Below are 25,080 nucleotides of genomic sequence, written 5' to 3'. Positions count from 1 at the left end.
TTTGAATGCTCTAAGAGACTGTATTAACATACATTTGTCTTTCATCCATTCAAATTCAACTTAATTTCAGTGAACAGAGGAAGATGAATTGAAATGTACATTTCAGAATACAGATTTGCAGAACAGGATAATATAGTGCAATACCAATCTCAGGATAACACTCTTTGTTTTAAGGAATAAGCATGAAAGCTGCTTCTTTAGGAAACTGGCACTAAAGATTTAATGTACACACTATTTAAGCAAATGCTCAGTTGATCATCAGGGCATGTTGAGGTAAAATTTGCATCCAAACCAAACTGAAGCCAACAAATAAAGAAAATCTTATGGACTCTAAGAAAAAAAAAAAAAAAAAAAAAGGAAACATTTTTGGTTCAAAGGGGATACTTAGTATATACAGGCTTACATACCATTGATCAAAATTGTAGAACAATGTAACTCATTCATAAAGATAAATTCTTATTTATAAATTCTCTGTGAGTCTGACATACTCTGAAAATTAGAAATTAACTACTGCTACCATTATTTTTAAATTTTCTAACACAATTTGCAATCAACTTTTCTGCAAGAGTTAAAAAAAAAAATTAGGTGACACGTGACCAGCCAGGATTCAAAAAATAATGGTAACATCAACAGAGCACACAGTTGGCTGTGCTGGCTCAGACAGCAACTAACTGAATCACACTGACTTTATCATTCTATGACAGATATTTTCCTCCAACTTTGTTCAAATCAGCAAAATGTTGTGTTACACTCCATATTTTTCTAAGAATAGTTATCTCTATGAATGTGTTGACGTTCATGAAAATGTCAGAATACCACTCTCTAATAAATCATTTTATGAATTTTAAGATACAATTTAGTTCAGATAACCTTCAAATTTACACAAATCTTTTGACACTTTAATATATTAGTAGGATGCTTATCTTGATGGCATCAACATTGGCAAAATCTGATTTCCTCCTCAGTTTTGTTCTTTTTAGAAATCAAACATATTTAGCAAGAGATTTTCATGTTTGAAACAGTAAGACTTTCATGGAATTAAAATTACAAAAAACTTCCAATGAACCACATATACGGAAGAAACTCAGCAGATCTAATAACTAGTTTACAGGAATTCAGAGCCAGCCTGGGCAGCAGTATATTAAAAGCTATTGCCAATCACACATTTGCTATCATGCACTGAATAACAAGATATAATCTTTGAATTATATACGTACAAGATTTTTAATGACTAATCAAGTTATGTGGCCCAGCCAACAAATATTACATATTCACAATAAACATTCTGCCTTTATTAGCCTCTAATTAAATCAAGAGTGATCCATTGGCTCAGTTGTGTTAGTCATCTCAGCATCTTGACTATCCATCTCTTCAGGCTCCTCCACGGAACTTCCCTTTTGTGCTTTTGACCTTGTGACAAATGCTGCTCCCAGTGCATCTGCCACACAGCTATCAGTTGTTTCTGTATTCAAATTTTCAGTGCCACCAGTTAAAGAAAAAGATTCAGGCAAGCTAGTTTGAAGACTCCCAGACCTTGCGGAACTCACAACTTCTACTTTTCTTTGAGGAAGATCAGATGGCGACTGCTCTGTACTTTGATCCCGCATGTGTTTGTCCATTGAAGCCTGAATAGAAGAAACCATTTCCTGCAATTTTTTTCGCTGGGCCTCAACCAAATCAGGATCAAGCTGCCTGCTGTCTCTCATTGTTACTACTCCTGGAGCTATTCGAATAAGCTCACTGTTACTAGGAGCAGCTGTGAACACAGGAGGCTCTGTTTTACTGGAACTATTACTAAAGTCTGTCCCTATATTATGCTTTCTTACAACTGAAGTTTCCCTAGCTCTTGGGTCAAGATGTGGATTAGTGGATGCAGTTCCTAGAGAATGCCCCTTTCCCTGAAAGGCAGTTACATTATGAAGTTGCTCAGATTTCTTTTTCACTACTCCACCACTACCTAGTTTTAAAAGCCCATGTGAGGGACTTGATTCTCTACTTCTTGTAGTTGCCTCTGCTCGAACCTGACTTACAGCCTCTTTAACTAAATCTTCAACATCAGGACCGATGGGGAAATGTCCCGCAGCATCCACACACAACTCCAGTCTATCTTCAGAAGCATTATAAACAAAAGTTTTGCCAGGTAGATGTGGAAAAGTACAATGCTTGCCATCAGCCATACCTAAAGAAGGGGAAAAGATATTTAACATATTAAAATTATTAGCAAAAGCATTAAGACAATTATGGTTAAAGTAGTGAAATTTCTTGTAATGTTTTGAACAACCAATAAAAAAATAAATAAAAATAAAAATTAAAATAAATAAATAAATAAATAAAGTAGTGAAATTTCAATAACAATGTACAGGTAATAGTTTCAAAACAAGATGTATTAGAAAATAATGTATTATATTACAAAAAATATATCACCATAGATCTTTTTTAAAAATATTTTTTTAATTATACATGGACACAATATCTTTATTTTGTTTATTTTTTTTTATGTGGTGCTGAGGATTGAACCCAGTGCCTCACATTTGTGAGGCAAGTGCTCTGCTACTGAGTCACAACCCCAGCCCTTACCAGAGATCTTAAAGTAGTTCTTCCAAGGGATGTTTAAAAAAAAAAATCATTATTTTATTAACAAAGTTAGGGAAAAGGCTTGAGACAAACAGCTAAGCTTATAAGGAAAATACAATGTAAAAAAAATGATAAAAATATTTTTAATTACTCACATTTCAAATTATAATTTCAAATAAACATTTATTTCAATGGTAGGCAAAATATTAATTAATAAAAATCAAGTAGAATTTTCTCTTGACACACTTTCAACTGAAACAACTGACAAAAAAAACAAACAACTTGCAAAAATTAAAATCATGGGCAGTGTAGCTCAGTGGCAGAGTACATTCCTAGGATGGTGGGACTGTGGGTTTCATCCCAGAATGGCAAAAAAAAAAAAAAAAAGTAGAAATAATAATAGTCAAAGATGTGTTCCAAATAGTACTTTTCTGGGCACATTCTGGATTCAGTTTACTATCTTCTGATGCCCTACCCCAAATATCTATTAAACTATGGATCCAGACACAAGGTAGCAAAGAGACCTTTGTAATTCCAGGAAGCTTTTTAACATCCACTTCAATGGATAATACCTATTTGAGCCTCACTATGTTCCAGGAACTAAACCAGACTGTGAGGATTTAAAAATAAAATACTGTAATCCTTTGAAGACAGACAATATAAATAGATTATTAGAATACAACCAGTTAAGTTCAATGATGGGTATTCCATCTCCTCTCTCCTAATTATTTGAGGATTAAATAAGAAAGTATAGAAAGCACATACCTATAGTGCCTTATGTAAGTCAGGGAGTCAAAACATTTAATTCTTCTATTACATCAAAAAAGGTTTTATAATAGTTTCCAGGCTGCTGCCATGATGCTTACCCTTGAAAGAGTTATGGTACCATACCATTCATCAATATAATTTACAATGAAATACAGGGAAACAATCTAACATTTCAACAAGAGAATGATTAAGTAAATTATGACGTATCTATTCAATAAGCAGTAATATGCAGCTATTAAAGTTTATATAAACAAGAAAGTTATGATGCCTGTTGTATGCAGTAAAACAGAAATGAGCAAAGTGTTATTAGTAAGTGCTGTAGAAATTAAGAAGGAAACAATGAATGAATTCTGAGATGCTTTGTGAGTATTTAGGCAACTTCAATTTTATAAGATATTACAAATGGCTCCTCTCTCCCTGCAGAAAGTTAAGACTGGTTCCAAAGTACCTCTTTGAAACTATTTCAAATAATCAGAGAAAAGAATTAATTTTCAAATAAATTGTTTAGGTTTTAAATAACTTACATAGGCCTTTGAATTCTAAGAATCAATTGCATTAAAATTTCTGTACTACATATCAATTCCATTACTCAAATGTGCCAAAGACAACTTATACTAGTATTTATGGCTACACTGGTACCATATAGCAAAAAACTGGAAACCATCCAAAAGTCCATCAGCAGAACAATGGATGAATTGTGTTAAAATAATACAATAGAATATTATGCAACAGTGAAAATGAATGAACTATAGTTGAACTCATCAACATGGATGAATCTGAAAAAGTGCTGTACAAAAGAAGCAAGTCACAGAAGAAGGTATATAATATAATTTCATTGTTTATAAAGTTTAAACATAAGCAAAGTTGAATATTACATAAAGAATACATACACCAGGGTTAAAACTAAATTTGCCATTCATCTCTGCATTTACCCCTGTACCAAGACCTGCAAGGAAACTACCACATTTTAAGTCAATTAATTTAAAAATACCTTTCCAAATATAAAGAATGGGAATAATAATAGTTCAGTGTTGTTAAGTTGGGCAATATTTTTACTCAAGTGTACAAATCATCATCTATCTGTTAGGGTGGATTTGAATGAAGAGAGGTATGTTCTTTGCCTATTTTGGAGGATAGAGGTATGGTACGCTTGGGGGTGAGGAAGGCTTGATGTGCTTTTGTGTGTGTGTGTGTGTGTGTGTGTGTGTGTGTGTGTGTTTGTGGTGCTGGGGGTGGAACCCATATGCAAGGCAAGCACTCTACCAATTGAGCTATATCCCCAGCCATGCTTTGATTCTTTGACCAAAAGATAATAATAAATTTCCCACCTGAATCTATCATTTGAAATAGAGAAAATTTTACCACTAATACTAGGAGAAAGTATTTGGGGAGATAAAATAATTTTATGATGATGATCCATTTCAAATGTCTATGTTAGCCAGGCATAGTGGCAATGGCCTGCAGTCCCAACTACTCACGAGATTGAGGAGAGAAGAACTCTTGAGCTCACAAATTTAATACCAGCCTGGGCAACATATGAAGACTGTCTCAAAAAACAAAACAAATGAACAAAAAATGACTCTGTTACATCAAGATGACTCTGTTACAGTCAAGAGGAACTTTATGGGCTGGGGATGTAGTTCCTTATTAAACCATATGCTTAGCATGTATGAGGCCCTGGGTTTAATTCCCAACACTACACACACACACACACACACACACACACACACACACAAAGTTTAATTCTGTAATAACAACTGGATTAATCATAATCATAACAGCAAACATTTCCTTAGTGTTTACTAGGTAGTAGGCCCTTTGTTAACCACTTTATAAATATGATCTCACTTGATCCTTACAACCGTGACATTATTATCATATCCCCTTTACAAATAAAGAAACTGAGACTGAGAAATCACAAAGAAGGTGACAGAATTTGGCTTCAGATATTCTGACTCCAGAGTTCTAAATTAACTCTTAATAAGGTTAACAGTATACACAAACTTTTTTAAAATCAACAACTCTACTAAGGTAAATTCATCTACAATTCACCCATTGTAAGTTTAAAACTAAATGGTTTTTAGTATATTGAGTTGTATGACCATCACTATATTTTTAGAACTTTTTCATCACCCCAAAAAGAAGCCTTAGCAGTGACTCTTGATTTCCTCTCACCTCTTCATCATCCTCAGCCCTAAGTGAACACTGGTTTATAGTCCTTCTAAGTATGCCTATTCTTAGTGCTCTGCTTCTGAGTGCAGTGAAATTTCAATAACAATGTATAGGTAATAGTTTCAATTCTGTACATTTCATTTTACGGTCTTTTGTGACTGGCTTCATTCATATAGCATAATGTCTTCACAAACTATATAATACGTACCAATACTTCATTCCTTTTTTCTTTTTTTAGTTGTGGTTGGACACAATACCTTTATTTTATTTATATGTTTTTTTGGTGCTGAAGATCAAACCCAGGACCTCGAATGTACTAGGTGAGCACTCTACCACTGAGCCACAACTCCAGCCCTCACTTCATTCCTTTTTATTGATAGATAATATTCTGTTGTATGCATATACCATGTTTTGTCATCAAAACTCACAGACATTTGCATTGTTTTCACTTTGGGATATTATGAATAATGCTACCAGGTTTTACGTGGACATATGCTTTCATTTCTTGTGGATAAACACTGAAGAACGTAATTGTTTTGTCATATAGAAACTCTGTTGAATCTTTTAAGGAACTGTTATACTGTTTTCCCAAGTGGCTGTGCCATCTTACAACTCTACCAGCAGTGTATGAAGATTTCATTTTCTCTGCATCCTTGTCAGTAGCTCTCATTACATGACTTTTTTTATTACAGTCATGTTAGTGGTTTTGGGTTTTGTTTTCCTGATAAATTAACACCTTTTCGTGTGCTGTTGGCCGTTTACATATTTTCTTTGGAGAGATGTCTATTTAGATCCTTTGTTCATTTTTTTAGGTCCTGAATAATATGGTTATGTCTTTCTTTTTTTGTTGAGCTATAGAGTTCTTTATATTCTAGACACAAGTCCATTATCAGATACATGGTTTGGAAAATTTTTCTTCCATTCTCTGGATTGTCTTTATGTTTCCTTGATGATATCCTCTGCAAATACAAATTTGCTTTTTAGCTATCTACTTTTTGCTTTTGTCACTTATACTTTCAGTGTCATCATATCTAAGAAAGTTTTGTCTAATCTGGGAGGTAAAGAAATTTTACACCTATGTTTTCTTCGAAGAGTTTTCTAGTTATAGCTCTCACACTTAGGTCTTTGATCCATTTTTTGAGTTAATTTTATATACGGTGTGAGGTAGAGGTAAAACTTCATTCTTTTGCACACAGATGTCTAGCTGTCTTGGTATCATTTGTTGAAAAAGTTATTCTTACCCTAGTGGATGATCTCAGCATCACAGCTAACATTTTAAAGCTAATTTCAAACTAAATATATAAAACTATTTAGAAAATAACCTAAACAGTTACCCAGTTCCAACCCCCTCCCACATACAAAAAACTGAGGGAAATTGTTTTCAGTTGCATAAGCTTCCTATAAACAATTCTAATTAAATACTAACTTGTAGAAAACCACTAATAGGTATCAACAAATTTCAGCAGAATCATGTGAAAGATAAAAGGGTAAAAAAGAATGCAGAAAAAGTGATGCTTATACTAGAAAATAAAATTTACAATCAATAACCTAAACTTCTATTTAAAGAACCTGAATGGGGAAAAACAGGGAAGAAAAAATAAAAACAAAAACAGAAATCAATGAAACTGAAATCGGAAAAAAAAGAAACCCTATGAATATAAAAGTCAATTCTTTGAAAAGATCAATAGAATTGATAAAACATTAAGCCAAGTTAAAAAAAAAAGACGCATAAATTGCCACATGAGACATGAAAGAGCTACAGACCCCACAGACATTGAAAGGACAACAGGTAGTATAAACAACTTTATGCCAATATATTTGATAACTTATATAAAACATATCCATTTCTTAAGAAGCAAACCTAACAAAGCTTACCCAAGAAGAGATAACTTGAAGAGTAGTCTGTTAAAGAGATTAATTCATCCTTAAAACTGCCCAATAGGGGCTGGGGTTGCGGCTCAGTGGTAGAGCACTTGCCTCACATATGAGAGGCACTGGATTTGATCCTCAGCACCACATAAAAATAAATAAATAAAATAAAGATATTGTGTCCATCTACAACTAAAAAAAAATATTTTTTTAAAAACTGCCAATAAAGAAAGCTCCAAAGTTAATGTAACTGATGAATTCTACTAAACCATTAAAAAAAGAAGTAATATAAAAGCCATTACAAAATCTAGTAGAAAACAAGAGGAAGAAATGCTTTCCAAAACTACTTTAAGAAGTCAGTAATACCCTGGTTAAAGTTATTACAAGAAAACTATACACTATTATCCCTCATAAACATAATCATAAAAATACTCAATGAAGTATTAGCAAATTAGCATGCAAAGTTGGTTAAACATTCAAAGGTCAATCAATGTAATTTGCCCTCTCAAGACACTGAAAGAGAAAAACTATATGATCATCTCAATAGATGTGGAAAAAGAACATCTAACTAAACTCAACATTTATTGTTGACAAACTTAGGAAAAGAAGGGAATGTATTCCATCTTACAAAGGGTATCTCTTAAAAATCCACAGGCTGAATGGTTCCTTTCAGGATAAGAAACAAGGCAACAAGTCTGCTTTCATTACACCTATTCCATACTGAATTGAAGGTCCTAGTCATTTCAATAAGGCAAGAAAAATAAAAGGCATACAGATTGAAAAGGAGAAATAAAACTGTCTTTTATTTGCAAAAGACATGATGACCTATAGACAATTCCAAAGAATTTGCTAAAATAAAAAACTACAAGAACTAATGTGAATTTATTAGCAAGGTCACAAGGTAAGGTCAAGAAAAAAAACCAATTTTATTTCCATGAACTAGCAATGAACACCAGAAAAAATTGATTTTTTTAAAAAAGCATCTTTTATGACAGCATTTGAAAAACCATCAATATTTAGGTATAAATCTAACAAAGTACTTGAGATCTGTATGCTAAAAAATTACAAAATTTTGATGAAATTAAGACATAAGCAGAGAAACATAACAGTTTCACGAACTGGAAGTCTCAATGTTGTCAAGGTACCAAGTATCCCTGATTTGATCTACATAATCAAAGTAATCACAATAAAAATCTCAGCAGACTTTTTTGTAGAAAGTGACAAGCTTATTCTACAACTTATACGGATAAACAAAGGACCCACAAAATCCAAAACTATTTTGAAAAAGACTAAAGAGAAGGATTCACAGTGACTGATTTAAAGAATTATTATAAGGATACAATAATTAGAATATGGCATTGATGAAAGGAGAGACATAAATCAACAAAATAGAAAAAAGATTCTAGAACTAGACCCACACATATGTGGTCAATTTTTTAGAACTAAATTATTGAGGGTATATTTTGCATATGATATTAATTCATGCTTTTTAAGTGCACAATTCAGGGTCAACTGTTATTTCCGACAAAGATGCCAAAGTAACTCAGTGGATAAAATATAGCCTTTTCAACAAATGGTGCCGGAACAACTGATCATTCATACATAAAAAAATGAAGCCTGACTCATACTTTGCAACAAAGTAAAAAAATCAATTTGATTTTATTTTTAAGATAAGTATTTTATGTTTATTATCTAAAAGATATTTGAATCAGGGGCTGGGGTTTTGGCTCAGCGGTAGAGTGCTCGCCTAGCACGGGCAAGGCCCTGGATTCGATCCTCAGCACCACATACAAATAAATTAATTAATTAAAAATATTGTATCCAACAACAACTAAAAAAATAAATGTTAAAAAAAATATTTAGGGGGTGCTGGGGTTGTAGCTCAGTGGTAGTGCGCTCGCCTAGCACATGCGAGGCCCTGGATTGATCCTCAGCACCACATAAAAATAAATAAGCAAAATAATTGTATTAAAAATTTTAAAAAGACAGATAAATCTCAAATGAATGTTAAAAGAGAAATAGGGCACACACATGCTCATTGTCTCATGCCTCATCATCTCATTGCCATGTGATGGCCTACATGGTCTCAGGACTTTGCCAGCAAGAAGACCATAATCAGACTTTAGACCACAGATATACGGACCCTCAACCTTAGGCCAGAACCATGAGCCAAAATAAATCTCTTTCCTTTATAACTAAAAAAAAAAAAAAAACAGAAATAGGCAAAAATTTTTATTAAGGGTAACATGATAAATATTTTAGGTTTTGTGGATTATAATGTCTCTGTCACAACTATTCAACTTTGGGCTGGGGTTGTAGCTCAGTGATAGAGTGCTTGCCCTAGGTCCAATCCTCAGCATCACATACAAAGATAAATAAATAAAAGAAAGGTACTGTGTCCATCTACAACTAAAAAAAATATTTTTAAAAAACCCAACTATTCAACTGTTACTATAGTGTAAATTGCAACTATAAACAACATGTAAACATGATTATGGCTGTATTCCAACAACACTATACACAGTGGGCAGCAGACCTTATATGGCTCTCTGGCCATGGTTTGTCAATTCTTGTGCTAAATTAAAGAAGCCAAACACAAAAAGGTTACACTAAGTGATTCCACTTATATGGTAATGTGAAAAAAACAAACACAGACTCAAAAAACAAATCAGTAGCTGCCGGGGAATGAAGATAAGGGAGGACAGCTGACTAAAAGGAGCAGAAGACAACTTTTTGGAGTAATGGAAATATTCTGTATCTTGAATGTGGTGGTCACATGACCATACATGTTTCTCAAAATTCATGTACAGATTGAGCAACCCAAATCCAATAATCCAAAATCCAGAATGTTCCAAGATCCAAAACTTTTTTGAACCCCAACACAATGCCACCAATGGAAAATTCCACATTGTGAAACCCTGTCTCATGCACAAAATTATTTAAGATATTTCATAAAATTTCCTTCAGGCTATGTGTATAGGTATATATGAAACACAAGTGAACTTTGTATTTAGACTTGGGTCCCACACCCAAGATATCTCACTATAAATGTGCAAATATTCCAAAAATTAAAAAAAAAAATCCCAAATCTAAAATACTTCTGGGCCAAATAATTTCAGATAAGTGGTATTCAACCTAAGATGAATTTTACTCTATATATTATGTCTCAATTATAATATCTTTTAAAAAATAAATAAAGAAAGAAAGGCATTCTTTGGTTTTTGATTCAAATGAACAAAAAAAACACACCATTTTTTGAGACAATAAAAAAATCAAACATCAATGAAATTTAAACAATAAATGACTATTTGATGATACTAAAAAATCATTGTTAAGATGGCTGGAGTTGTAGCTCAGTGGTAGAGCTCCTGCCTAGCATGTACAAGGCCACAAGTATAAACCCCAGCACCACATTAAAAAAAATACTAATGAATAAATAAAATATATGGTTGTTTACATTTTAGATGTGACAATAGTATTATGATTATCTTTTAGAAGAAAAAAAGCATTTATCTTTAGAGACACATTCTTAAGTATGTCTAAGATTTACTTAAAAACAGTTCAGTTAAGAATGGGTAAACGGTGCATAAATAGGATTTCACTAATGTTTTTTCTACCTGTGTGTATGTTTGCACATTTCTATAACAGCCAACTTGGAGGGAGTTTTTTCAAAGAAAGAAAAAAATGTGTACAGGAAGAATTGAAAATAAAACAGAGATTTTATCCTTCCTATCTAACAAGGCCAGACGGGTAGGTGAAATAGTGAGATAAGCCAGTGATAAATCCAGGGACAAAAGCATTCACGTCCAATCTTTAAAAAAATGTGTGAGGTTGAAAAACATGCCCTGGCAACTTCTTTCTTCAGACTTTAAAACTCTGAAGGCACAGTTTGACAGATACATAAGAATACATATATCTTTATAAATAATAAACACACAATGTCAAAGAAGTTAAATGTAAAATGGGCTATTTCCTAAAACCTAGAAAGCAATGAAATATAATTATGGCTAAAACACAAAAACAACAAAGATACTACATTATCTGGATCTGGGATAGGCACCAGCATTAAAACAAAATATGATTCTAATTTCACAACTTGTCTTTTAGTTGTTAAGAATCATATATATAATTTAAATTAGAAAATGGAAGCAAGGTAATGATAGGAATTTCTCGTAATTTTGTAACAGAACAGAAAACCAGCTAACTATGTCAGGAAAGTTATCCAATTTAACTAGGCAGACTGCTAAAGAACTGTATATACTTAAAATTTAATTTTGGGAATACACACACACACACACACACACACACACACACACACACTGTTTTTCCTTTTTAAACAGGGTGTCCCTATGTTGCCCAGACTGGCCTCAAACTTCTAAGTTCAAGTGATCCTCCTACCTCAGCCTACTAATAAGCACCTCGGACCACAGGCAGGTGTCACTATGCCTGGCTAGAAATATTTTCAATAGAATACTATTGAACTTTCTTAATCTAATAAAAGCTCAAGTGGAAATATTACTTAAGAATAAAATGAGGAATTAACTATACCCATGGTTTTCTTCATGATATTGTAGAATACGCCACCCTGCTGAAACATGTGAGGAAGTCCCTTTGCGTAAGACCATACATCTTCACCTGTAAGACAAAAACAGATAACAATTTGAACAACAACAACAACAACAAAGAGGTTGTTGTCCACCCACGGTTGCTTTAATGCAGATCACACTAGAACAGAGATTTCAAGACAGAACTCCTGAGTGAAGCATCCAGGTGCACATAGAGAAATGATATAGTGGCACCCTAGAAAATGAATGAACCATTTAAAGGTGGCAGCCACTGCCAAGTACTATCATAGAAGAGTACAGACCCACTGTTTCAATGCCATGGAGCTTTTCAATAGAGGCCAGAAATCCAAAAAATTTTACCCCTGTAGAACTGGTGATTGAATCCTGTACCCACGCATGTTAGGCAAGCACTTCATCACTGAACGACATCCCTAGCCCTTTTTTCATTTTGAGACAGGGACTTCATAAATTGCCCAGCCTGACCTCAAATTTGCAATTCTTCTGCCTCAGCCTCCCAAGTATCTGGGAGTACAGACCTGCATCATCACATCCAGGAAATCCAAATTTTTAATATGTAGGAGCTAATTTTAAAATGCCTTTAAAACTGCATGAGTTGACTTTGCATATTAAACAAATGTATCTGAAAAGTCAATCCAGCTCAACAGAAACTAGTTTGCAAATTCTGGACTAGAACAGAAAAGGTTATAAAAAGATATCTATTTTTTAAAATAAAACATAAAATTGAATATTTTATATTTATGTTAAAAAAAAGTAAAAATAAAAAGAAGGGGCTAGGGAGAAAAACAGACTGCACACAAATAATTAACATTGTATTCTGTTGTTCTAAAGTTGACTATAAAAATAAAAATTTAAGAGAAAAATTATTTGTTGAAGATATTCAGAATAATCTTTAAAAGGCCATAAAATATCCACAAACCAACTATTATTTCACAAAAATATTTTTTTTCCAAACGCATCCTTTGATATTATCTATTTTATATAAGTTTCAAACAAAAAGTTGAGAATGACTAGCTGGGGATGTACCTCAGTGGTTGAACATAGAGCACAGGCTTAGCATGCACAAGGCTCTGGATTCAATCCCTGGCCACCAAAAAAAGTTGAGTATGATAATCACCTTTGAAGAGTCAAAGAATGAAAAGGGCATTAAAGTTAACTTCATTTGTGGAATATGGTTGTCTTTATTTGCTTCTTTATACTTTCATGATTTTCTAACCTGTTAATGTACATGTAAGTACTTTTATTATCAGAAAATTTTTAGTTAATTTTAAGAAATAAATTGTTAAATTATCTTTGCTACAAGATTTGACTTAAGCTTTAGATGAGAATTACTAATAATCCTAATTAATCACTACATACTTATAATCTGTCTTGAGTTCTAATCTCTTCCCACATTCATAAACAGGAATATGAATTTGTATGATAATTGGCTAAAGTTATCCTCAGCATAATATACACAAATTTAGAAAGTCTCGGCACTTAAAATTTTTTAAAATTTCAGTTAACCAAAACATTTAATTACACATACACACTTTATTTAATACTAATGATGCAGTACTATTACTAGAAGAGTCATATTTAAGGGTAAGACACAGATGTTTCATTAAATTTTTTGAATATTAATAACTGCTCATATACAGAAATATTAATAACTACTCATAAAAACTCTGATTGCTGAACTTATCATTAAATTTCATTTGGATACATTATTTTTGTGGCAATAACCATTCATTTAATTATTGTTAATGTTATTATCAAGATACTCAGTATTCTCTAAAATACTTTAGTATATCATTTATTAGGAAAACATTTTAAAAAATGGTTGTGCTTATTTTTTTTTGGTAAGAAACTGAACAGGTACCAAACTGATAACCCATTCAGAACTAACCACTGTATACTAACAAAAAAAATATCATTTTTACTACTTTACACACTTCTAATGCCATGGATATAATGTGTATATTTATTTGTACTGTATGCATAGCTTAATTTTAATTATTAGGGTAAGTTTTTTGCTTTTACCTTCCCTCTGCTAAGAACCAATTTTTACCACCTTCAAATTTATGGGAGGATAAGTCCCTTATCCTCCTAAGCTTCTATTCTCTACCTGTCTCTGAGAAGACACTTTTTATATAGCTTCATTTACTCATCACAACTAAGCTGTACTTTACTGACATGGAAACAAATTCAGATTACTTTGAAAGCTCTCCCAAGAAAACACAGCTAGTAAGTGGCAGAGTTAGGATTTGAATTGTTTATCATTCCCAAAGCTTATGCCTTTTTCATTGATACTAAACCTCCACTAGCTACCAAATATTGTTAAATCTGACAGCACGTCCAGTCTTTTTTTAATAGAAATTATGGTATCAACAACTGGTTCAAGCTAGGAAAAAAAAAAAAAAGTGAATCACTTCCTTTGGTTATACAAATACCTCCACTAGAGGTCAAATTTGGCAGCACATGGATGGTATAGAAATCTACGACATCAACAACTTGTTAAAAAAAAAAATAGGTGAATTATTTCCTTTGGTATACAAATACCTTCAATGAAGTCATGTTTACCGGTAATAGAAATGACAAAAGGGGGCTGCAGTTGTGGCTCAGTGGTAGAGCACTTGCCTAGCATGTACAAGGCTCTGGGTTTAGTCCTCAGCATCATAAATAAATAAATAAATAAATAAATAAATAAATAAATAAATAAATGTATTGTATCCAACTACAACTAAAAAAAATAAATATTAAAAAAAAAAAAAAAGAAACCACAAAAGGGATCAAAGATCAGATACTTAGCACAAGTCCACCAGAGTCTCACACTTTTCTCCATCCCTTCTACTACTACAGTTCTGATCAGGTCTTGTTTTCTACTTAGATTACTGCCACTACCTCATATGTGATTTTCCCTTGAGTCTTGTGCTCCCCAAATCCATCTACCAAACAGCCTTCAGAGTTAAACCTTTACTGGTTTCCCAAACCCACATGGTAAAGTCCAGGTTCCTTTCTCATGGCATAAAAAGCGCTGTGGAAGAGTTGACCCTTACCTGCTGTTCCACTTCACATCATACCTAGTCTTGATTTTTATAAAGCAACAAAACCACATGGCTCTAATTCCCTAAAGGCCAATAATTGTTACACATTCTTTAAAACTCAATTTAGGTGTCATTCCCTCTAGGTTTTTCTGAGAGATAGTTACATAGGTATCCTTCTTTGAGGTTCACATGTACATCAATACCTTAGACCCTATCATACTGCAGGCTAATTTAGTTTACTTTTCCTCTTTCTCTTTCTAAACTAAAAAGATTTTTAGATTCAGGGCAAGGTCAGTGGCCTATCAGATTTTCCATTCCCAAGACTTGACACAGTGCTAAACAAACAATAGCATTCTTAGTAATGGTTGAATGAATGTATAGAAAGAATATTACAAATGAGGTTTTTTATTTTAAACAATGCCTGAAAGCAATCCAGAAAAAACTTAACTGAAGTAGCATACTGATAACTGTTTTTTAAAATATACTACAAAACAATTAATAGTACCATCTGTTTTCAAGAATCTAATAAACCAAAATAATAGCAGAAACAAAGTGACAATGATTTTTTCTACCATTTCACTTGAAAGCAACTCTTACAGAATAGGAATGCTATGGTAACACCTCTATCAAATATGTTAATGCATATTTTTCTACTAGAGTCTTCAATTAGTTTTACTTTATAATTTAACTATTTCTTCAAAGAACAACAGTAAAATTCTTCTTTGCAATGTATTCTATGTATATATAAATATAGAAAAAGGAGGCTGATTCATAGTGGGATAGGGAGAGGGAGCATGGGAGGAATACATGAACTCTAGATAGGGCAGATGGGTAGGAGGGGAAGAGAGGGGGCATGGGGTTAGAAATGGTGGTGGAACGTGATGATCATTATTATCCAAAGTACACGTATGAAGACACAAGTTGGTGTGAATATACTTTGTATATAACCAGAGATATGAAAAATTGTGCTCTATATGTGTAATAAGAATTGTAATGCATTCCACTGTCACATATATATATAAAATAAATACATATATAAATAAATATAGAAAAAGTCTATACCACCACCATACCACCATAAATGATTTCTGTTCACACCTTGTCTCCCACCAGTCTTTCCTTCTACATCTTTGAGTTCTACCTAAATAGTGGTTAAATACGGTAATGGTATTATGATGTTTTTTCATTTCATTTATCCAATTTTTTCCCATTTGATAAGAAATATTTTATTTTTTTTAATTGTTAAAAAAATTCAAAATATGTTTTCTAACTTTTTCTAATAACCAAATGGGGTTAAAAGTGAGTTTAAAAGGTCATCATACAATTTTCAAATTTTAATATTTAAAGGCAATTTGGGGGAAGATTATGGGGAAGGAAGGAATGGAAAGGGGATGGTTAATGGGTAGAGAGAGAAGTTGAATAGGAGAAATAAATTCTAACTTTGTGTAGCACAGTGGATAGCTATGGTTGACAACAATTAATTGTTCAATCCAAAAGAGCTAGTAGAGAGGATTCCCAACACATAAAATAAAACGTGACCTAGGTGATAGGCCAATAATTGTGATTTTATCATTATACATCATATACATGTATTGAAATGTCACCTTGAGCACCATAAATATGCACAGTTACTATGTGCCAATTAAAAATAAAAGTATATTAAATAAATAAAAAGGCAATTTGAGGTTTCTACTTTGCAATTTATGAAGGTAGTAAATTTCAAAATCTAATGTTTGTATGAAATATAAAGCTCCAAAAGAAATATTTAAAACTCTGAAATCAAGTATCTACCATCATAAAATAAACAACACATTTGAAATAAATAATTCCAATTTTTTAAAACAATTTGAATAAGCAGTTCTAAATTTACAGGACTGTTTCTACTAGAGAGAATCCTAAAGGTATTCATTTGCTAAAAAAATTGTTGCCACCTCTCCCCTCTTCCTATAGATTCTCCCATTTAAAAATTTATTTACTCTACCAATAGTTAAAACTTTCTAAGAAAAGCATACCATTTTCTCATCTCATACTTATTACCTTAAGAGTAACCAGTCATATAGCTTTTAGGATTAGAATCAGTATTAAAGGATATATTTCTAACACACATACATGCACAATTGTGTATAGATGTGTACACACAGAGTCTGAAAGGATACATTCCAACACATTAATAATGATTTTCTCTGGGAAGTGAAAATGTTAAGAAATGTTAAGAACTACCATATTTTACCCTCCCCCCATTGAAATTTTAAAACTATTATTTTGTAGTTGAAAAACATGAAGGAAAAAAGAGATAGTTGAGCACAGAAAGGAATAAATACTTAAATCTTCAAAGCATGATTATATAAAATCTCCATTTATAATGTGCATTATTTATCTTAAGATACACCTATATGTATTAGTTTTATTCAATTTTATGAAGGCTGCCCCAACATTACATATATATCAATAGAAAGGCTATCAGATGGCATATAAAGAGTAATATGCACAAATACTACCTAGATTTAAAACTGTCCTTCACACATTTGAAAATAAAACATAAAAATGCAATAATAATATTCACGTTCAAGGTCATAAAAAATTAAACATCTGAATCTCAAATGTGATTCTGGAAAATCTCAAGGCACTTATAGACATCAAGAGGTGTTATGGGGCTTGGGTTACAGTTAATGGTGAAGCATTTGCTTGTAAGCATGCACAAGGCCCTGGATTTGGTCCTCAGTGCTACCAAAAAAAGAAGGAAAAAAAAGTATTACAAAATAATAAAATTACAAAATATCGTGTATTTTTTATTTTTGATACTGGGGATTGAACCAATATCAAAATTATTAGTAAACTAACTCCATTTAAATAACTCCAAATGACATATTCTGTTTTTCACCTTAAACCTGTCTTTACCTCTTGGGAAAACAAAAAAAAACTAGAAACAATGAAATACTAATAAAAAAAGAAACTAGCCTCATATTTTTGGTGCATCATGTACCAACCATCATATTTACCATGAAAACGCACACACACACACACACACATACACAAACTGATCTACAAGAAATTTTAGTAACATTTCGCAAAGCTAGAATTGGGATCATGCAAGTACTATTTGAAGATGATGGTCTATAAAATATGAAGTTCAGTGGTCTTAAAAAAAAGATTAAAACATGTGATATATTATAGGTAGAATCAGTTTATTTTATTTTATACCACCATGTAATTCAAAACAACTAGTTCCATGAATGGTTTATATAGAGTAAAAGACCGATGCACTTACTCATTGTTTTGTTGACATATATAACAGACAAATTCTATTCAATGAACATTCTATTTAAAAGCAAAAGAAGGAATAAATATGTTCCTGGCTATTACACAGTCAGCCTATTTAATGAAGACATATATTTTCTATGTATACATATGACAATGAGGTTTTCTAAAATACTATGTACATCATATATTGTGGTTTTATAATTTTTATGTCTGTAGAAAAGAAGGCTGGCAATGTGTTGATGAAAACTATAAAAGTATAGGAACTCCATCAGTGGAGATACTGCAGATAAGTTTATAGAGGGTAAGGCCTGTGTCTCATTCATAATTGTACCTCCAGTATGGTCTTGAGCTCATAGCATACATCTACTTTGCTGAAACAATGTACATTCATCCATTCAGCAAGCATTTACTTGGTACCTACTATAGTCCTAGGTCTTGTCCTAGGTAATAATATTCATTAGTGAACAAAAGACTTTATGATATTTTGTGGACTTTATGATCTTGTGAGGGAAGCAAATAAATAATTAAACCAACAAATAAGATCATTAAAATTTGTGATAGGTGCTATAAGGGAAATGAAAAGGGTATAGAAAAATAGAGGTAACCTACTTTGAATGATCAGCAAAGATCTCTCTCAAACCCTAAGAAGGAGTCAGGGGTGGTGGCAAAATGCCTGTAATCCCAGTGACCTGGGGGGGCTGAGGCAGGAAGGAAAGAAAGTTCAAGGCCAGCCTGGGCAGCTTAGTGAGACCCTGTCCAAAAAAAAAGGGACTGGGGTGTAGCTTGGTGGCACAGCACACCTGGATCCTGAGTTCAATCTCTAGTACCACAATAAAACAAAAAAATCTTAGAGGGGAATATTTATTTAAATCCTAACCCTAAATGACAGGGAGCCCACAATTTGAACAGTATAAAGCTTGATAAACTATTTTCTACACTAACACAGAGGCAGCTTATTTCACATTTATTAATTCACAAAGTAATTTCTACATTTCAAAATTTGCAATTTTCTAATCTTTTCTAAATTTTCGAAAACACCAAAAGTTCCCCTGTACTCTTTCTATACAGTTGTGTGTATATAATTATCCCCAAATTGACATTTTTATAAACATATCTTTTTATTAAGAATATCTTCTAGGAGTGCTGGGGTGAGTGCTAGCATGTGTGAGGCACTGGGTTCAATCCCTAGCAACCACATATAAATTAAAAAAAATTTTTTTAAATAATATTTCTATATAATTCATAGTTATAAGAAAATTAGAGGGATAAAAATAATATTGAGAGAGGGAGAGGCACTGTCTTAGTACTTTAAAGCAGAAAATCTCTCAAGTGCTACTGCTATAAAATTAAAACATGTTTACATTCAAATTATTTTGTGTTGACAATGGAAGTAGAAGATATAAAGAAACTGTGGATTTGTGGACAGCAACTTAAAATACTACAGGTGAAGAGGGAAGGGATCAGAACAGAAAGACATTATCTTGGTAAACTCATATCAGTTCATGGTCTAGTTCTCAGATTTTCAGGTCCAGGAAGCTCACACCAAATTCAAAAAAGGTAAATAGGAGTTGGGGTTGTGGCTCAGTGATGGAGCATTTGCCTAGCATGTGTGAGGCACTGGATTAGATCTTCAGCACCATATATAAATAAATAAAATAAAGGCCCATCTACATCTAAAAAAAAAAAGGTAACTAAAAGCAGAATTACATTTTTGTAATTTTCATTGTGAAATATATTATCCTGCGGCTGGGATTGTGGCTCAGCGGTAGAGCGCTTGCCTAGCACAAGCGGGACCCTGGGTTCGATCCTCAGCACCACATAAAAATAAAAGCATTGTGTTGTGTCCATCTACACCTAAAAAAATAAATATTAAAAACAAACAAAAAAAGAAATATATTATCTTGCTGCTCCAGTATTCAAGACTACTGATCATAATCCCACCCATGCCAATTTATTAATCCACAATGAAGAACACAGCCTTCTAAAGATAATCTTTATCTGCACTCTCACCTGTACATCACAATTTATTATCAGGAAACTAAGTGAATAAAAATAAATCCTTCATGAATATGGAATCAGGCAAAGAGATTGAGATCTCTCAGAGGCCATGGCAGGACTGATATAATATTCCTGTCCTTCAGCAAAGATTACCTTGCTAGTTACTAGAATTATCATGAACCCCAGATGATGTATCTTTTTCCTTTGTACAGCAGTGTATAAACATTGCCAAATTCTGCTTTTCAGACTCTTTTTCAATGTTCAGTGCTGACCATCCATTCCATTTCTGCAGATACAGCCTTTCTTTAGATGAGTTAATGTCACCTATTGAATTCAATCAAAACTGCTGGGCAATATAGTAGGAACTGAATATACAAGGTTAGATAAGATATGAGCCACATTCTCAGGAGTTCATCTTGTATTGAGGAAGACCATCTCTTCCCTGTTTTTTGACCAGGGAGAATGCCAGTCTTTTAAAATGCCTTCTGCATGTATATAGTTTTATCCATTTTTTAATGGATGTTATTTAAAATTTTATAGAGTTCTAGGAATACTTCACTATTGCCCTTACAAACTTCAAAGGGTATTTTGTATAAAGAGGCAACTTAAACTGAGGAATTAAGTAGTTTGCCTGAAATCACTAAGTTAATAAGTAGTGGAGCCAACATTCAAATTCTAGGTCTGTCTCCAAAGATCACATCATCTTTCCTCTTTTCCCATGCAGCTTCTAAGAAACTAAAAACTCTTAAAAGAGACAGAAATATGTAAACAGCTTAGGACAGGTCCTTATATATACTCCAATTCAATTACTATGTCTACCAAACTAAAATCAGCAATATCAAGTTATAAATTTGTGCAGAGTTTGTAGATCTCCCACTAACTAATGAGTCCCCAAATTTAATAATCCAGGAAAAAATAATCTTCATTTTAGCAGGTCAAGGCCAATTCACTGCTATTTAGCACTCTTAAAAAAACACAATCAAAACCCAGATTCCCCTTCTAGTTGAAAGCTCTAATTTCAGCAAAAATAAGACCGTTCTAACACCTAAAATATTTAGATTTTACTTCATACTTTAAAAGACTCAGTAAAGCATATTAACAGTGACTTAAAAACAAAGACTAGGCAAATACAGATAATGTGAAAGGTGCACCACTGAACAGTATCCCAAATCATCTAAAGCTTTAAATTACATATTTGGATGATATTTTCCTTTATGTTGCATTTTTAAAAAGAAATACTTATTAGCCCCATTAACATCTATCTATTTCTTATGTTTCTCATAAGCTATAATAGTTCATTATAATAGATGGTAAAGATTCACTCAGCACTAAAATTACCTAAACACATATCAAATGAACACATAAGAAAACTGTAGTGAATTAGGAAAGAGAACAGGAAACAAAGGAGAGAGACTCTTAGATAGGAGTGCAGCAAGAATAAACACCAGAAACTGCAATTCATCAAGCAGGAAGTCCTAGTCACATGACAGGCAGGAAAATGAAATTTAAAAATAAATGAAAAATGAACAAGATGGAAAGGCCAAAGAGAGCTTAGAGGGAAAAAATGAAAAGGCTTTAAATAGATACATTAAAAATCCATTTTTTAAAAAGAAAAGCTACTGTAAAAACAAGATATATTTAAATAATTTGGTGACAGTTGAGGAACTACTTTCACTTTGTAGTTGTTTTCCTTATAGTCACTCAATAATCACGTTAAACATCTACGATCCAAATCACTACACAATTTTCTCTGAAAATATATAATCAAATATTTACAGTAACCACAGATTTTTTTTTTCTCCAAAGAAACATTACTTTCACAATTAAGAAATACCATTTGAGTTAAATTGATCTTACCCATTAATGTTGCTAAAAGACATAAGGAGTACATCTCCTTGTCAGCTTGCTCTTGAAGTTCCTTAGATGACAGTTTACCAGTAACAGCAATCTCTTCTTGTTTCACAGTGTGGGCAGAGTGTGCTGCAGCAGACTGACCACCTTCTGCTTTGCTTTTTAGAATCTCTATTGTGATTCTGTCACCATGCTGTAAAGGAACTGGCTCCTTTTCCATTCCTGCCTGTGGTGGCATTAACTCTTTAGGAGGAAAGCCATAGCGAATACACTGTAAATATGGAGGAATGTTGAATTCTCTGGCTATACTTTCCTGAAGTTCATAAAAGGTTGTTGAAGACTTAAGTGTAACCATGGACTGTCTTCCGTCATTAGTTGTTATTCGAATCTTCTTCTCCTTGGAAGTTGTAGGTGAATAGGGAGCCTTGGTAGGGGTGGCAGGTGCAGAGGATGGCCCATCACGAATGGCACTGGGAGAAACAGTTCTGGGCTGCCCCTTTTGTTCTTGTTTTAACTTCTCTGTTTTCCGTTTCTGCATTGCAGAAGCCTGTTCCGTAATATTCTGTTGAATAGTTCTTTCAGTTTTACTCATGTTTAATTCCTCCTTGTGCAAAGTTTTTGTTTTCTGTCCAGTAAGAATAATTTTAGTTGGAAGCTGAGATTCTGATTCTTGCCCTTGCACATCTCCGACTCTTTGGGCATGAGCACCATCTATATTTACAGGAGTATAATCATCAGGATTCTTTTTGGCAGTCTGATGCAATATGGTGTGGACAACTTTCTGAACTAGGATTTCACTCCCAAATTCACCTGGAAAATGTTTGGTAACAAGTTTCATTGCAACGTCATAAACATTACTATTCAGAGATGGATCACTTTCATACTGGAACCAGTACACTGTTTCTCTGACCACTCTTCCTCCCCATTCCAAAGTGATAGGGAAAGCTTCTGGCAGATTGTCGTACTCTTTACCATCCCAAAAGTGTTTGAATCCACAACCACATTTGCCACCAGTGGACCTAGAATTAGTTCTGTCTCCATCCAAATACACAATAGATCCATCTCCTCTGACTCTTCGCACAGATGTGCCATGGCACCAATTACAAGCCGTTAGGTTACTCAACCCATAGTCTGGTACCAGAACATCTTTCACTGAATCATATGAGCAAACCAAATTGTTCAAGGGAAAGCTATAATTTTTGTCAGGTCTCAGCTGTCCATGAGTACTTTTTGCCAAGTTATACAGTTTCCCTCCTGGAGCCAACCACTCTGGAGGAACATGAAGTTCAGAAAGGGCACCACAGAGCAAACATTTGTGAAGGCGATTATCCATTACTGCTTTTTTAGCAGCTGCTGTAACCTCTTCAGGCTGAACTCCTATCACTCCTGTCCTTCTATAGAAATACTGATGGACATCAGCAACTAAACTAGGATGGATACCATGTTTATCCATAAAGACTTCTTCCATAGCAGCAACAAGCCTAAGTAAGTATTTATCTTGCAAACTTCTGTCACCTCCAATAACACAACCACCATCTTCCTCGAGTTTGATGTACTTTTTAATAAGGTCCTGAGGCACACCCCATGCTTTAGGAAGCAAATTCATAGGCAGTTTGGGCAAAGCAGCCCCTTTTATGCCTACCAAGGGAATATAATGGTTTCTTCCAGAGCTACTCCATGCAATACAGATTGGTTTGTTCAAATGACCATCTCTTCCAGTGCACTTCTCTGCAGGTATGAGCCCAGGCAAAAAGGTGGCTGAATAATCACCAGAGCTTCTCATGCCACTAAGGGAATCTAACAGAATTATGGGGCGATGCAACACATTAGCAAGGCCAAATATGTGGATGTTCCTCAAACCTAAGGGAACACCCTCAGGTGGCACAAACAGAGGATCACACTCATTGATAATGTCCTCCCACTCGGCGGCATCGATAAAGTCATGAAACAGGGCTTGATATCGGGCCAGGTGTTGCTGAAAGTGCTGTTTTAGATTCTCTCTCAGGGCATGCCAGAAGAGCTCCCGGCCTACTAGAGCTCGAGACACAGCATGCACCAGGCAGTGTCCATCCCCGTCCACATGCACTGGAATGAGGCATTCCTGACTTTTATTGGCTCGTTTGATATCCTCAAGAGTGTCATGCAAATATAGAAGGCTTCCCGAGCGGTCCTTGCCATAGCCCACCGTGTTAACGTGCTCTGGTTCTATAAGGAAAGCGCGGTCACCCAGTAAAGCGCAATCGAACAGTTCACCCTGGTTCATATCCCGGAGAAGCTTGGCCCGGCCTGTCTGTTTGTCCATTCCATAGCGAGCTAATATGGGCGACAACAATTTACAGTGGTAGTTGGAAAGGCCCATCACCTTTACCAGTTCCGTGTTCTTCTTGGGTGCTCCCGTCACCCCGAGCAGCGCGTTCCGCAGCAGGTTGTGCAGCACTACGTCCGGATCGGTCACCTCCTCCACCCCCAGCAGCTGTTGCTGCTCGTGCCGCTGTCCGCACTCGGTACACTCGATGCTGACAGTACCGGAGGCCGGGAAGAACAGACGCGCCTGGCACTTCGGATCCGGGCAGCTCCCGGAAAGGATTCTCCGGTCTCTCCGCTTCGAGAGCCCCCCCGGAGCAGCTGCCGCCGCCGCCGCCAAAGACGACGGAGTCTGCGGAGCCTCAGGGGGAGGAGGTGGCGGCGGCAGCGGAGGCGGCGGCGGCGGCTGAGACATAGCTCTCGGCTCTCGTGTCTCGCTCCGCGTCCCAAGCGACCCTCAAAGGCTCATAGCCTAGACCCGACCGGCCCGACTCGATCTAGTCCAGGCCCAGGGCGAATCCGTTTCCTTTCCCTACCAGCTCCTCCTCCTCCTAAGCGAAGGCGGAAGCGCCGGACGTTGTTTCTCTTCTTACTTCTCACTGTCGTAGCCGTTGCCCCGAACGTAACGGCCACCACCCCACCCCGCACTCAACACTCACTCACTCTCGCTCTCT

At 34.5% G+C, this 25,080-nt stretch overlaps 1 protein-coding gene across 1 annotated transcript; it reads right to left on the bottom strand.

Annotated features, from left to right (window-relative positions):
* Vcpip1 (valosin containing protein interacting protein 1) lies at window positions 1-25,080 on the bottom strand. Its single transcript, XM_076835717.1, has 3 exons — window positions 22,109-25,080; window positions 11,932-12,018; window positions 1-2,179 (listed from the first exon to the last, which is right to left on the bottom strand). The coding sequence occupies exons 1-3, from the start codon at window positions 24,819-24,821 to the stop codon at window positions 1,311-1,313; spliced, it is 3,669 nt and encodes a 1,222-aa protein (XP_076691832.1). The 5' UTR covers window positions 24,822-25,080; the 3' UTR covers window positions 1-1,310.

This window comes from Callospermophilus lateralis, chromosome 16 (genome assembly GCF_048772815.1).
Source record: "Callospermophilus lateralis isolate mCalLat2 chromosome 16, mCalLat2.hap1, whole genome shotgun sequence".
Classification (NCBI taxonomy): Eukaryota; Metazoa; Chordata; class Mammalia; order Rodentia; family Sciuridae; genus Callospermophilus; species Callospermophilus lateralis.
This window is presented reverse-complemented; position numbering and strand designations above follow the sequence as displayed.

Bases quoted from the DNA above. Each gene is read 5' to 3' on its own strand.
- Vcpip1 (XM_076835717.1), bottom strand. From the start codon at position 24,821: ATGTCTCAGCCGCCGCCGCCGCCTCCGCTGCCGCCGCCACCTCCTCCC. The intron at 12,019-22,108 runs GTAAGATCAATT...TTTGTCTTACAG, and splicing joins TCTTTTAGCAACATTAATGG to GTGAAGATGTATGGTCTTAC. The intron at 2,180-11,931 runs GTATAGTTAATT...CCCCTTCTTTAG, and splicing joins TATCATGAAGAAAACCATGG to GTATGGCTGATGGCAAGCAT.